A 15748-nucleotide genomic window follows, 5' to 3' on the forward strand; every position below is an offset into this window, starting at 1 on the left:
CGGAACCCCGAACCCCGAACCCCGAACCCCCGAACCCCGACCCCCAAACCCCCGAACCCCCGAACCCCCGAACCCCGAACCCTGAAAAGAGTTGTATTTTCCATGAGTTCTACTTCTGTCGTAGGTCCAGATGGGATGTGTGGAAGGTTTTTCCATGCTTGTTAGGATATTATCAGTGATGACTTGTTGAAACTGATCCTATACTTCTTTAATGGCCATGACATTCCTAAATACATTTTTCGTGCATGTTTGGTTCTACTCCCAAAAGTAGACCATCCTAATGAGCTTTCTGAGTTTAGACCAATCTCCCTTAGTAATTTTACAGGTAAAATTATTTCCAAGTTATTGTGTCTCAAATTGGCCCCTATACTTCCTCATTTTATCTCTGAAAATCAGTCTGGGTTTGTTTAAGGCAGGAGTATATCTGAAAACATAATGCTAGCTCAGGAAATCATTCATGGCATCAAAAAATCCAAGGTTGGAGACAATGTTATTATAAAGCTTGATATGGCCAAGGCATATGACATGATTTCTTGGTCCTTTATATCATTGGTTATGAGAAGAATGGGATTTGGGGAGATATTTATTGATATGGTGTGGAGGACAATGTTTAATAATTGGTACTCTGTCATAATCAATGGTACAAGGCATGAATTTTTTCACTCTACAAGGGGTCTTAAACAAGGAGATCAATTATCCCCTGCATTAGTCATTATTGGTGCAAAGGTGCTGACCAGGATGCTTAAAAATCTGCAACAACACTACATGTAAAGTAGATTCTAGGATTTATTTGTAAAATCTCAATTTCAACTGAATCAAACCAACAAAATACAATAAAATCAATAAATTATAATCGCACAACAAAAAGATGAGTAGATCAAAGAAAAAAAATAAAGGAGAAGAAATTTGGAGAGAGAAGATCGAGAAAGAGGCAAGAAAAAAAAGGTCAAATTTGTTCAACAATGGTATTGACTTCAAAGAAGGAAGAAGATGGTCTTTAAAGCTCAAAGAATGACTGTTAATGCCTTTTTTGAATGTCTCACGCTCTTATTTTATGTGTTTCACATGCTCCGTGTGGACTTTTGCCACATAAGATGCGAAGTCAAAAAATGTGTTTAATTTGTTGAATATAGGTGGATTTAGGGGTCCAAATGACAAAGAGATAAATAGAAAAATTCACAAAACAAACTCATACAAGTACAAGGATTCACCAGATCATTTCGCCTTAAATCAAAGGCTCTTACACGCTACGTATAACATCTGAGAGGTCCACTTAATTTCATGTATCTACGAACTAGGTGAAATACACTTCATCCTTTCTCAGCTTGCGAGGACTCGAGAGATCATAAAAATAACAAAATGGTTAATAAAGAAAAACATGTTTGGAGGAACAGCAATTAGGCGAAGAGATTACTATGGACCTTGTACGCATTGATGAAGAAAATGTCCGCCGATATATTAACCATGAGGTGAAAATGAGGTATCTAGTTACGTTGAAGTATGCAGGAGGTTCATGTAAGTAATCTTAAAAACAAAGCCTATGAGTAGAAGGATCTATGCTTACCAGATTTTAAATTCTGACCCAAAAACAGTTCAGTAAATGGTATAGATCACAATGTCATAATAATGGGGCCGATACAAGATTGGAAAAAATGGCTTAGTTCACGCTGAACCTCACCTGAGCTATGCTCACTCCGAACGAGATCTATCATTAATGGGAACAACTGAGAAATGTACTTCCTAAAAGAATCCATTTGCCAACTGCACAAAATGCGTAGTACTGACAGAACCAAGGGAGTCCTTGCTACCAGTTCTTCCTTCTTCGCTGAACCCAAGGGAAGATTCCACTGGTATATTGCCTTATCATCTGGTTTCCTCTTGACAGAGTTCAACCCAGCACAGTCCAAGTATACACGTAGAATTTCTTCACATACACCCACAAGTTCTGGTTCTATATTCTTCTCTTCGACAAATGATGAATTGTTCACAAGCAGCCCATGCAAGAAATTGAGGTAATTCTGGTAGGACTCATTTTCAAAAAATACCAGAGGAGGTTCTGATATCTCAAGGATAGAACATGCTTTTTGCAGCTCCACTTGTACAACTTTCTCAGATTTCAATTGCTGGGCATGAGAAGTGATAGCTGAATAGATTCCAAGGAGGACATTGACAGTATCAGCTGATATTGATTGCCGACACATCTTGTAGAGATCAGACGACACCTGCACATCGAAATTAAGCAGCATAATGAATAAGAAAGCAAAGTGAATCATGCTATTCTCTAATTTGATACCAACAGTGTATTTAACACAACTCTTCCGTAAACAGTTAGTTCATCCTACTTTAATTTATTGACTACTCTCTTGTTCAAGAATTTAAAGAAAGTACCAGAACATGGGAAAATCCTAAGATACCTGTCCAAACAGTTCATAGATAAAGAAAGGAAGCTAAGAAATAGCCCAAGGTTAATGCATAAACTATGTTTATTCCTATTTTATAACTTTCAATCATGATATTGCCACACCTACTGGCTGGTGATGTAGAGGGAAAGGATTGTGGTGTCCTTATAGGGACTTCAGCAATTAAGGGTCAATGTCCATTTATTCACTTGGTATCAAAACACAGACACATCGATCCCATTAGTGACAACCCAGAACTAGACTGTCTTTTATACTGGTCTTCTCATCTTTCCATATTTAATAAGCGCATTAAGACTGGTAGCTTCCATTCTGCATACTTTTGCTATGCTAGTCAAGAGTTACTGAAGAAACAAGGACTCGCTACCTAGAAAATGCAGTGAGCAGAGGATAAGAATTATCACAGCACAAAAAAACATGCCCATGTGCATCCATTTTTTCTTCCCTTCAAAGGATCAACATGCAGCTTTTCTTAATAAATAATATTCTATCCATACTAATTGACCATGGAAACAACACCAAATAAGGAGACAAACAAGTATACAAAGAGCCGCTGTATGCAGTGAGTAAGGAAAGGTGGATGAAGAACCACCTGTATGATGCGCAACTGAGCCGCTATATGATCCTTCATCCTGGAAACAACATACCCCGCAGTATGCAGGTTGTCATCCTCTGATTCATCATTTACCAATCCAGCCCCAGAAGATGTTTCCATATCATTTTCAGACTGACTAGTAGATATCTCAATGTTGTCCATTGTTCTCAAAAGCTTCAGAAAACTGGGTAGAATGGAATATGAAGCTTCTTTCAGAGCTAGAAAGAAAACTTTCCATTCCTCTTCACATAATTTGCCTCTCAAATCACCTGCCAACCGAATTACAGAAGCTACTCCAGTGGCTGCAGGATCCTTGCCAGAACCTTTTATAAATCCTACCATTATAGAGACTACACTAGGCAATTCTGACCTCACGATATCAAAGAAATTAACAAATAAATCCACCAAACATTGAGCTGCCACCACAGAAGTTTCAGAGTCCCATAAACATCCATCTGGTGGTGGTATGTATCTGGATTTGAATGAGGACTGGTCATACTTCACTTGAGCTTCTGGGCTATCATTTACTGGACTGAATATTGGGTAGATTACGGACTTGAAGACATTAATCCAGAATAGGCGTGGGAAGAGATGACCGTGGTCCTTCAAGATGTTGAACAGAACTTCCAATGCACTCTTCCTAATAGCTGATCGAGGATCTGAAGTCAATCTTGATAACCCTGAAACAGTTTGGAACCCTCCAGTAAATATAAATTACTATAACAGAAAACTACCACTTCTGATATTCCAGTTAGAAGGTTATTATAACTAGATGTCCATATAACTTAAAATTTACATGTGCAGTCCACAATTTAGATTATGAAATTCATTTACAGTTCAGAACATTCTCATAATCAAGTTTCCTCGGGTCCTCCAGTCTTAAAGGTGTGAGGATTATGCAGAAAGGGGGTGGACTAATTTGACTTAGAAATTTGGTCATTCCACAAAAGAGCAAGGACACCCTGCTGCATTAGCCACTTGTTATTGCATGATACAACTCGTCAGGGTTCACTGATAAGAATAGTTTAATGTTTCCAGGAAGGTAGAAGTATGGAAAAAGAAAGGCAACAACATACCTGTGAGCAGAGGCTCCCAGAAAGACATATAGTCATCCTTATCTGAGAAGATTAGCCCATCTGAAGTTTCTTTGTCAGTCACTGGAATGGATGAATCATTAGTTTTGTTTTTCTCGTTGCTAACAAGGCCCCCTTCTGCAAGTTTGACAGCACAGAAACGGAGAAAAGCAATAGCATTGAGGCTGACATCACTGTTGAATCTGCTGTTTGTGAAGGTGATGAGGCATCTAACACAATCAGTAAAAGTCAATGTTTCAGTCTCGGTGATGTAACGAAAATATTCCCGCACGATCTTTTCCATGGTTTCAAAGGCCAGCAACACAATATTCTTCCTTTCATCTGAAGCAGCAGCTGTAAAAACCTGCAAAGGTGCGTATAAAGGCCTATCACATCCCAGGTTCCGTTTCAGTACCACTTATTGAAGACTACTAACCAAAAGACAAAACTATTATACAGTAAATATTACTCTCTGTCCCAATTTATGTCGCACCCTTTCCACTAAAAAACCCCTTTACCTATAATGAAATTATATGTAGCCACAGAAATATCTAAGATTTATTTTAGACCACAAGCCTCAAAAGTCCTTTTTTCTTAGGATGAGAGTAGTGTTTATGCAAACCTTACCCCTACCATGGGAGGTAGAGAGGTGCTCAAGAAAAAGCATCTCAAAGCAGTTTGAAAAGAAGGGGAAATTCTATTGGTACCAATACTCTAGTTATCAGCAGCTGCTAAGGATAAAGAATTTTAGAGTATAAAATGTTGAACTAAGGATGTGATAGTTACCATAAAAACACTCTTCCACCCAGATTTTACATTATTGACACGACTCAGAACCATTTGAGAAATACAACGAACTATCAACTCCCTGATTTCAGCAGAATTACTTTTCTGCATAACAATAACAAATGGTCTCAAAAATTCATTCTGAAAGTTGTAGTTCGCCAGTTCCTCTCGTTCTAAAAACTTCATAGCAAGTTGTCGTAATGAGTCCATAACAAAAATTGCAACTGAAAGATTTTCTGACAAACCAACAGCCACAAAGAACTCTGAAAGAACACTCCATATGTGGGACCACACTAATCTGATACGGTTCATGTTATAGTGCCTGCAAAATCAAGATCATACTTTCATCATATTCATTTTCTAAAATTCTGTCTTTGTGAGGTATAATTTGATGAGTTCACAGACAGAATCTTACGCAACTTCAACAATTTTTGTAAGGCTAAATACACGGGGATCTGTTGGAGACTGTAGTTCTGACATCGAAACTTTGCAAAGGGCCTTGACAAAAGCTACTATTGCTTCACTGTTCAGCCTTTGGCTATGAGCAAATATGTGATTTAGTTCAAAGTTGCCGATCTGATCAAGTAAGTTCAAGTTTGAAATGAAGTTATTTATCTGTTCTGGAGTCACCAATGCTGGAGAGTTAGCTCCGACGGCTGCACTGTCATATGAACCCCCTCGAACAACAGCAGCAACAGTTGGATTCTGGAGTGTCCCTTTTTTCTTCAGTGATGGAAATCCAGCTGACTTCAATGTTTTTTCCTCAGATTCAGAGCTCGAGGTAGTAAAAAAGGAGGAATCAGATGGCGCGCCCTCCCCCAGCAACTGCAGATGCTCAAATCGAGATAGACATGTCAATATATGCTCCCACGCTTCATGAAGATGATTTCCATCTTCAATGGCAATCGACATTATTGTCTGCAAAATAAAAGGATGTTATTCCGCATGGGTTTCAGATTAGTAGAAAAACTTTTGATTGGGTTGACCATGACTTTTATAGTTGAGGAATAGTTTCTTGTTTCTGGTTTCTTTTTAGTGCACCGAAGAGGTTCTTGTTTGTAAAGAAAATGATGTGTACTTTGTAGAGTAGGCTCTCTACCTTTTGGTGTATGTTTGTACATGGGAGTTCTTCCCACATCAATAAAATTTATTTTCTTTATTTAAAAAAGGTAATCGGTGTGCATTTATTTTCATGAAGACTCTTCATCTGCTGCAAGTTTATCACTGTCTGGGCATAAGATGGTAAACTGACATGACAGAAATCAAGGAAATGGAAATTACTTTCATTGTATCAACATTCTTTTGTTTCATATCGGCCGCACAATGAAGATTAGTGAACTTTGCCATAGAGGTGACAAAAGCATCTCTCTGCGTCTGCATACCCATCACAGCTGTAATGTGCACAGCATGCCTGAACCCTAGCAGACACTGAGAAGTGGCATTCTTATCATCACTCTGGTCTAGGGTGACACTGAAAGCAGCTAGCATGGGACCCCAGCAGACTTCTACCATAAATCTCAATATAGCTGGATCTGCAATGACATAATAGATAGACCTGCAACAGGACAAGATATAAGTTTATCTGTATTTATTCACCTAAACAAGAAAATCCATGATACAAACACACATGAGGCCAGCTTGAGTTTCATGTATAACTACACCCTATCTATGCACACAATCCTTTTAATCTTCACAGTTCTACACACTGCAGCAATTCATCGGAAAGAAAAACTAATTTGTTAGCAGATGATAAAGAAAGAATCAGAATCCTATCATCATACAATCGGTACATATGAGAAGTAGATTCATAAGCCAATATGTGGAATTGAACCATACTCAGATTTTCCAGATTTTACTTTAAACTGCTCTTGAATATGCCTCACAAGAACTCCATTTGCACCCAGTGGTTTTTCCTCTCTCTGCTTCCATACTAGATTCAGTATACCATCCAAGCCCAAAAGCTTATTAAGACTGTTACCCTGCTTGTTTTGCGGCACGGAAGAATCTGCTTTCATCTTTATCTCGTTTCTCACAATTTGGTCATAAAGAACACCCAAATAATCTTCAGGTAAATCCTTCCCGTCGTCAATCCCCCGATTATTCCGGATAAAATCAGCTTTTGTCATCTAAACAGAGAAATACAATAGTTAAAAGTCAAAAAAGAAGCAAATACCAATCCCACTATTTTACAAGTATCATCTACGTGTGTAACAAAGTTAAGATGACTTAGTGCATAGACTAAATATAAGCACTAAGACAGACAAAAAATTATACTCTCCAACCAGTAACACTGGCAGGTTTGGTCATCTGTGTTTACACAGCAAAATCACTGACCAACTATGGAAGATTTTCATCACTCTCAGAGGCATACACTGGACAATGCCTAGCAAAATTGTTGACACTCTTTCTAGCTGGGAGGAAGCAGGGATTGGGGCAAGGAATAGAAACTACTGGAGGACCATTCCAGCTTGCATTTGGTGGACCATTTGGAAAGAAAGGAACTCTAGATGTTTTGAGGACAGAAGTAGCACCTTACATAAGATTAAAACAGATTGTATTTTTCCTCTTTGTTTCTGGTGTACAAAGAGTTCCCCTGCAGATACAGAATCAATCCTAGAAGTTTTAGACTTTTGTTAGGATTGTTTACTTTCTTAGCTATCAGTTTTTACATTTTCTTTGTATTGGTCTATAATACAAAGTTGTTACCTATTCAAAAAAAAGAACTACTTTATCTAAAAAGTAAAACACGTTTTAAATTATACATTGTATACTAATATGTAACATATCAAACTAATCAAACTAACATCTAACAAGAAATAATCCCTATATTACTGTTCCTGCATTGTGATCCATTCATTAATAATCCATGCATAACTTGTTTCTAAACAAAAACACTCCAAGGGTAAGAAATTAATGAACGTAGTACAGTAAAACCTCTATAAATGCATATGCTTGGGACCGAAAAAAAATATTCATTTATCGAGATTATTAGTTTATCGATAAATGCATAAAATACTTATTTATCGATAAATAAATATTTATTATTTTAGAGAGTATTTTGCAGTATGTGCCTTAAGAAAGAAAAAAAATATTTTAATTAAGAATTTCAAAAGTTTAAATCTAGAAAACTAAAAAGTGTAGTCTTTGCATATTTATTATTTAAATCTAGGAAAGCTAAACGAATTTAGTGAAGTTAATTTATGTTATAGAATATATATATAGAATATGAAGAGATTTTATGTTAACTATAAAAGGAAAAAGCTAGATGAAATTAATTTTGGTTTTGGTGGAAAGAAAAAACAATCAACTATAGAATCATATTTTAAAAAGAAATAGTTATTGGTCTAGTATTATTGACTGATTAAATATATAAATTCTTGATGTATTCTAGTAATTATTACTTTATATTTTTTCTGGGCTTTTAATACTTTATTTTTAATTATCATCTAATGCATTTAGCGAGAATATTACTTTAATATAACTGGCTCAAGTCGGGACCGGAGAAAAATATTCATTTAGCGAGATTATTACTTTATCGAATATTACTTTATCGAGGTTTTACTGTAGTTTTAAAAAAAAACGTTTTCAAAAATGAACAACAATGGTAGAATTCAAGAATACAAGCAGTGAATCATACAACTACGAGAAAAACACTTCAAAGAGATTCCCAGGGTACCTTATCTTTCACCATGCTATTATGTGCATCTGTATTGAGCATTATCACAGAGTAAGCAAGCACATAAGCTGTATCTGCGCTGGTAAAAGAGTTAGGATTGCATTTACAATAGCGCTCCGCAAACTTCTCCATTATACGGTCAATCTTCTGAGCTTCACCAGGTAATCTGAACCCTCGAAGGAAATATCTTATTGATTCACCAAAGTCCATACCTTCAAAATTAAAAGAATCGACATATGCATGCATAACTTTCAGAGGAAACTCCTCTCTTTCACCCAGATAATCACCAATGATGGTTGGATTCAATCCAGTTGTATTTTTCAGAAAAGAAGCTACATCTTCTGGGGAATTGCCAATCTTTTTGGTGCTCATTAAGAAATCAATACCCTTTGAGGGCTTTCTGTTGAACAGTGAAACGCCTTTCTGCATTTGATCCATTTAGAGTTGTCAGTACTTAACCATACCTCAAGTAACACAAAGTGAATGAAAGCAGCAAATGAAGATAAGGGAATGTGCTAAGCAAGATGATAAACCTGTATTTCTAATTTATGAGTACGGCGTTGCTCCAAGGCAGCAGCACCAGAAAATTCAGAATTTGCTTCCGGATGCAGCTCATAGTCTATGTTACCCTCTTCACTGACGCTGATAGCAGCTTCTGAAACTTCATGATCAGACACCTTATCTGGATTAGGATCCCCTACCTTCAGTTGTTGGTCAAACCACATCCCCATTGACTTAATAATTGTGACTAAGCATTTCACAGATTCAGAACGAAACGTAATATCTTGGACTGGGGACAGCGTAGTAGTGGAACCAGGAGGCGGACCAAGTGCAGTTTTAAGAAGACCATTAACAGTCCTGCAAATATCTGATGGAATTAAAGCTGTTTTAATTCAATTTAGGTGATATCAACATACAAAAGAGAAAAACCATGCATGTGTACTGCTGCAAAAGAGAAAAGGCATGCATGTGCATTGATGCAAAGAGAAAAGGCATGCATGTGCATTGATGCAAAAGAGAAAACTGAAAAAGTATTGACTTGTAGCCAAGCAAGGATAGGGAGGCAGGCTTCCAGTCTTATTCAAAATGACTGCTTATAAAGTTGTGTTTGCAACCTCTAGCCATAACAACAATACCACAGTAATTTGTTCAATATTGCCAATGAGCCAAGGACACAATCTTACTCCTGAACTCACTGGTTTGAGTTCATATTCTTTATTGAACTATGTGAGAATAAGAGAATTATCCTATATCTGATCTCTGACACAGAAATATGAGAGGAGATATATTGATGATTTGATAAAGAAATGCCTATTATAGGTGTCAAACATAATACACATGATATTCCTTTAAAGTGGGACAATATCTAACTTATGAACTTTATACACCTAACATTCTAACCATCAACACTATTTTCTATAATCGAGAAATCCCAGGGTCAGTGACGCTTCTGAAACTAGATGAATAATGGGTCTGCCCCTCAACCTTTCTCCGTTTAACTATTACTATTAGACTTCTGTCTGCAACAGGGTTTGACCTCATGACATGCACACGACTCACACATCGCACGTCACTAGACCAAAGACCTAGGGACAAATTAAAAAATAGTGTATTTTTTTAATTAAAAAAATGCTCTAAGCAGATATAATCCCTAGCCAAAGAATAACACCGAAATAAGTTAGAATGCCCTACCTACACATGAGGCACTAATCCATACTTTTGATTAGTAAGATTTTCTTAATTGTAACATCTTACAGGCAGCAAAAGGACACAAAAGCCTCAAATTTAAATAGAACCTTAGATTTTCAAATAGAAGGAGCAGTACGAAAATTCATCAGAGATCGTGAACTACTCAGATAAAAGAAAGAGGAATTACAAGTGAAGTGTCTGATGATTCTAAATTGTTATTCGGAGTATCTCGAAAGTTGAAAACAATAATGTTTTTGATAGAAGCTCGGAGATTGGGGAGATATTTTCTCTAACACAATACAAACACAATACAAGATGAGGTCTCAGTATTGACTATTGCTGAAGATATTAGGCTAATCGACGAAACAAACGAGGATGTCAACCAAAAGTTTTAACAATGGAGAAGCACTCTAGAGAATAAGGGTTTTATGACAAGTGGAAGTAAGACTGAATATGCACCACAAGTTTAGCAAATATAAGAAGAGTGAAGTTGAGGTGAGATTAGACAGGATTGTGGTAGTCAAAATGCAAACAATTCAATATCTAGGCTTGTTAAAAAAACAGAGTGATAGATGAAAATGTTAAAACCAAAATCTGATGGTTGAAATGAGGAGGTGGTATGTCATAGAAAATTCCTACCATAATGGAGCGTAAATGTTATAGAACTATTATAAGACCAGCAATGTTATAAGGGATTTAGTGTTGGGTTGCTAAACTGCAATTCTAGTTTGAGTGCAGTGGAGAACCAACGCGAGGATATCTAGAGGTTCCCTTATAGAATGGGGTGACCAGCAATGTTCTTCTTCTAGATCTAACTCTCTTCCCTTAATTACTCTCTAATTCCTCAAACTCAGGAAAGTTAGCTCCCTTATTTTACCCTCCACCCTCCCATAAACTGCTTTGTTTAGCCTTCAATTATTCCTTCTTATGTTACATCTTGCTAGACAATGCTCCTTTTGACAGCTACCTCAGCACTACACAACCCTATCCCCCCAAGTCCATCGCCCTTAGCTATATGATCTAAAGGTGTGTCCCATTCTCCTTCGCATACCATTACAGCCAAAATTATCGACATATGGTCTGAACTTAATATGGAAAAAGTGATGTTTTCCATGCAATACTAAATGAAGTTATCACTATTCATGTACATGAGAACAACAAGACTCGGAGAGTCAGAGATGAACTTCGGAACTAAGTAAACCTTGGGGGCCAAATCAATAGACCGAGTCAAAAACTATTGAAGACTTGGAGATCAAGTTGTATCTTAGACTTGATCTTCCAGTACATACGTAACGACAAAGAGAAACATTTTATTGTTTCTGACTCGAGGATCATGAGTTCGGCTTTATGTGGTGAATATCAAAATCAACTAAGAAGCTTGAAAAATGAATTCAACGTCAAAATAAACGTTGATAACCAACTTAGAAACTTGAAGAATGAATGCACCAGTAGTTATGACTGAGGAACTAAACCATTACTCAATATGATCTAACTAAACCATTAATTGAAATGTAGAATTGACAGAAAATACCTTTCAAATATGTTAGGAGCATCGACATCACAATCATAGTTGACAAATACATCAATGATAATCTGAGGATCCTTAGATATCTCCTCCAGCAAACCCAAAACAGTCATCTTCTGCAAGAAACTAGGCTGAAGCACATTCTCCAGCACACGTAAGATGAGCATGGGGAAGAAGATACCAATTTCTGATTTCAACCCAGATCTATATTTTGATAATAAGTTCTTGAATATTGAACAAAGAAGTTGAAAGATCGTCATCACAGATAGTGCACTGTTCTTCAACAACGACAAGCACAAAAATTGCTTGATAACATTAAGAAACCTGTACTTAAAAGACAGAGTTAAACCATGAGTATACCAGATATCTCAGCGTCTTTGGGGGGGGGGGGGGGGGGGGGGAAGATACATTAACATATTTCAAAAAAAAAAAGATACATCAACATATTATTATCTTCAGTTCTTTAGAATCCAGATTAGCCAAATGACTTCTACACAAAGCTCAGTTTTGTTACATTAATAATAAGGCTGTCCTTTCTTTAACAATCAAGCTGAATGTTGTAGAACAGTCTACAATCAGAAATAATATGGGCGGACATGTTAGCTTAAATCTCTTTTCCAGCTACAGCAACCGAGTTACTTTTTTCGATAAGGTAAATAATTTTATTAACAATCCTTTTTTTTGTACGAAGAAGGGAAAGTTTGACGATTCTAGTTTGGCAGTGGAGAACCAACCAGAGGATATCTAGAGCTTCAATAATGAGAAGAGTTCTGAGGGCTCCAGTGTGTGGTGATCACTCCATTCTATATGGATAATAATACTTTGCAAGGTTAAAAAGGGGATACAGAATTAGGATAGGGAAGATATGGGCAGAAAAAAATTAAGGGGTTGGAGATTTGCGATGAGAACAATGAAAGAGAATTTGAGGAGAAAACAATATAACTTTTGCTAAAGAATCAAATGACAATGAAGAGTAAAAAAGGGGTCAATGGGATCTACGCAAAAAGATGAAAGAAGAAAAAGAAATTCGAAGTGTAGTATCAATCATAATTTTCATGGGAAGCCAAGATGAAGAGAGAGAAGGAAAGTGAGAGGATTGAGTGTTGTTTATCAAGCTTAAACCAATCTTGTGAAAGTCAAAGGGATGCATGAGATACAGGAGTGTGCTGGGAAAAACTTCTGTGAAAATGAGATAATCACAACCTGGAGACCAGTGTTAAAATCCTAGCTAAGATAAGAAATACTAGGTAATTTCTTCCAATCTGTCAAAGTCTTGGTGAGCAGAGTTACTTGATAGCTGTGTTGGAGGAAGGTAGTAGGTATCAGTGGACTAGTTGAGATGCGTGCAAGCCAATCTAGATACCAAAGTTTTCAATAACAACATACCCAAGGTAACCCCACAAGGGAGGTCTGGTCAAATTTTATGAATGTAAGCTTTAAATGGCAAACTAGTACAAATATAATCCATTCTAGGGCAATTTTAACTTCGTGAGCTCTACCACTAGGCTCTATGGTACAACTTTTTCTTTCAACCTTCATCCTTCATGTAAGAACTAAAATACATTCTACACCATTAGAGATTTCTTTTAACGGGAGGCGAACTATCATATCAATTCACTAGATTTTAGTTGCAAACAAAAAACTATAGAATTTCCAATTGTCGAGGAATTGGAAAAAATTATTGTCAAATTGGTGACAAAGGTTAACTTCTTGGCTTAAGATGTTCTATTGTCAGGAAACACAAAACTAGTTTCCCTGGCCATGTGATCAGCAGTTCAATAGGCAGACGGCTGTGTAACCAACAAAAAATGACAAGCAATCAGCAAATGTAGTAATAGAAATGAAATAAACCTCTCATTTGAGCGCCAAATAGGACCAGCATTATCCATGATAACCTTTAGGAGCTCCAATGATAGTACTTTCCCCCTTAACAAAATATTGTCATCTGCGTGCTCTTGTGATGAAAACTTCATAGACAACTTGCACAAATTCTTGAAGAGCATGAACCCATCCTCTCTAATCTTACTGTAACCACTCAGATCAGCTCCTTCACCCGGTTCCCCGTGGATGGGCTCACCCTTCTTTTCACTATTGTCATTCTCCAACTGCAAACACAACTTTGATTCAGCGATGCCTTCTTTGGACTTGACATCTACAATCTCATTGAGGAAGTTCTGGGCGAACTGTATGGAGCTTCCCTCGTTCAAATTTCTATCCGTGAACTCCAAGAGTTCAGCTACAGAGATGGTCTTGAAGTCCACCATCATGGAATTCTCCTCCACTCTGGTGAAAACAATTATCATCATCTGAGCAAGAACGGACTTGGCGCAGATCTGATTGGTGCCATTCATTCCCCCGAGATAGACATTGTAACAGGACCTAACAATGTGGACAAGGCAATCACCTCTGACAAGCACGTAAGGAGATCGAACGGCAGAGAGCAAGACCCTGAGAACAGCTAGCTCGATGGCTTCGTCCCCAAGAGCCCCGCACTTACAGACGGAATCTATTAGGCGGAAAATGTGGGAGCGGGAACTTGGGTTAGGGGTGGGGGTAGGGGTAGGGGTAGGGGTAGGGGTAGGGGTGGGGGTGTCGATCTCGCAGCGGATCAAGCCCAAGCAGAACAACCTGAAGGAGCAATCGAGTGCAGGTTCAACAACTTTGGGAGAGGCAGAATCAAGAGCCATGATGAGGGGTTGCAAGAAGAAATCGGCATCGGAAGGAGAGAGACCATAGAGAGGGGTGCAGGAAGCTGGATCGACAGGGTCGTCAACTACGGAATCAAGCTTGTCGAGAGCAGACTTGCAGGCGGCGACGAGCTGCGAGTGTTTCCTCCAGGCGACGTTCTTGATGATCTTATCAAGAGACGGACCCAGTACCCAGCCACAGCGGGAAGGCCCGCCTAGCGCTTGAGAAGCTGACATGTTGCCTCACCTCTTCATCAAAAAATATGTGTGTGAAGTTTGATATCCAGCACTAATCGTGGTGAGATATATCAAAGGAAGAATGGCGTTCCGCACTGCTCCTACGACTTCGACGCCTGGAACCGACACATGCCCGGATCTGAATGCACTTGTGTTCAAAAAAATAAAAAAGGAGGAGAAGATCACATTTGTGATGTGTGTAAATCTGTAGACTACTTAACCGAAAAATGTCCTTAAACAATAAGTCATCAGTATAGTATTCCTTGAAAATAAATTATCTCAAAGTTAACTAAAATGAACATGTTTGACCACTAACTTATTGTTATCACTTTTTCTCTCTCTAGTTTCAACCCATCCAAAACACGCATTTTCTTCCTTTCACATTTCATTCTATATTCATTTTTAAATTTTTCAGATGTGATTTTATTAGTTTAAAAATTCAGTGATAGCTAAGTTGTTGGTGCTTTCTTCGATGAAGGTGGCAATTGCACCAATGGTGATAACATTAATTAACCAATTTGTTTGTTTGGATAGTTCAAGTGTGAAATAAATAGTTCCGTATGTATATATAGTTAAGTGATTGGTAATGATCCATACTTCTAGGGAAATGTACATATTAAGTCATTATTTTATCTTTGTTGTTAGAATTACTATGAAGTACTATTGACATTTCATTGATGCCATAGACAACCAACATTTTGAAGTTCAAAGCTTAAAAATTTGAAAATCAAATTTCTATAAATAAGTTTTGTTTCAAGTGAATATTGTTGCAAAAAATTGGTTATGTATTGTCAAGTCTTAATATGAACTTTTGGGTGACTTGATGTAGGTTTTTGAGGCGTTTTTGAATACTTTAACGGCAAGCGCAGCAACGAAAAATTTTCCTGAAAGATTATTATTCAAGCATCATTGAGACTTTTCTTTTTCAAGTTGGAAATAAGGAACTCATTTTTGAAACTACCTTTGAAATTTAATGTTTAGATTCAAAGAAGAAGATAAAGTTCATTTTTTATATAATATTATATATTATTGTATATGAGTGTATAATATCATATAATATTGT

At 37.3% G+C, this 15748-nt stretch overlaps 1 protein-coding gene across 1 annotated transcript; it reads right to left on the minus strand.

Moving 5' to 3' along the window:
* Nucleotides 1–1152: 1152 nt before the first annotated feature.
* On the minus strand, nt 1153–14944 carry LOC129885234 (brefeldin A-inhibited guanine nucleotide-exchange protein 1). Its single transcript, XM_055959432.1, has 11 exons — nt 13613–14944; nt 11768–12085; nt 9081–9405; nt 8548–8970; nt 6708–6997; nt 6153–6426; nt 5287–5789; nt 4872–5193; nt 4089–4449; nt 3010–3692; nt 1153–2222 (listed from the first exon to the last, which is right to left on the minus strand). Exons 1-11 carry the CDS (start codon nt 14683–14685, stop codon nt 1611–1613), a joined length of 5184 nt encoding a protein of 1727 aa, XP_055815407.1. The 5' UTR covers nt 14686–14944; the 3' UTR covers nt 1153–1610.
* Nucleotides 14945–15748: the final 804 nt, after the last annotated feature.

This window comes from Solanum dulcamara, chromosome 4 (assembly GCF_947179165.1).
Source record: "Solanum dulcamara chromosome 4, daSolDulc1.2, whole genome shotgun sequence".
In the NCBI taxonomy this organism is placed as follows: domain Eukaryota; kingdom Viridiplantae; phylum Streptophyta; class Magnoliopsida; order Solanales; family Solanaceae; genus Solanum; species Solanum dulcamara.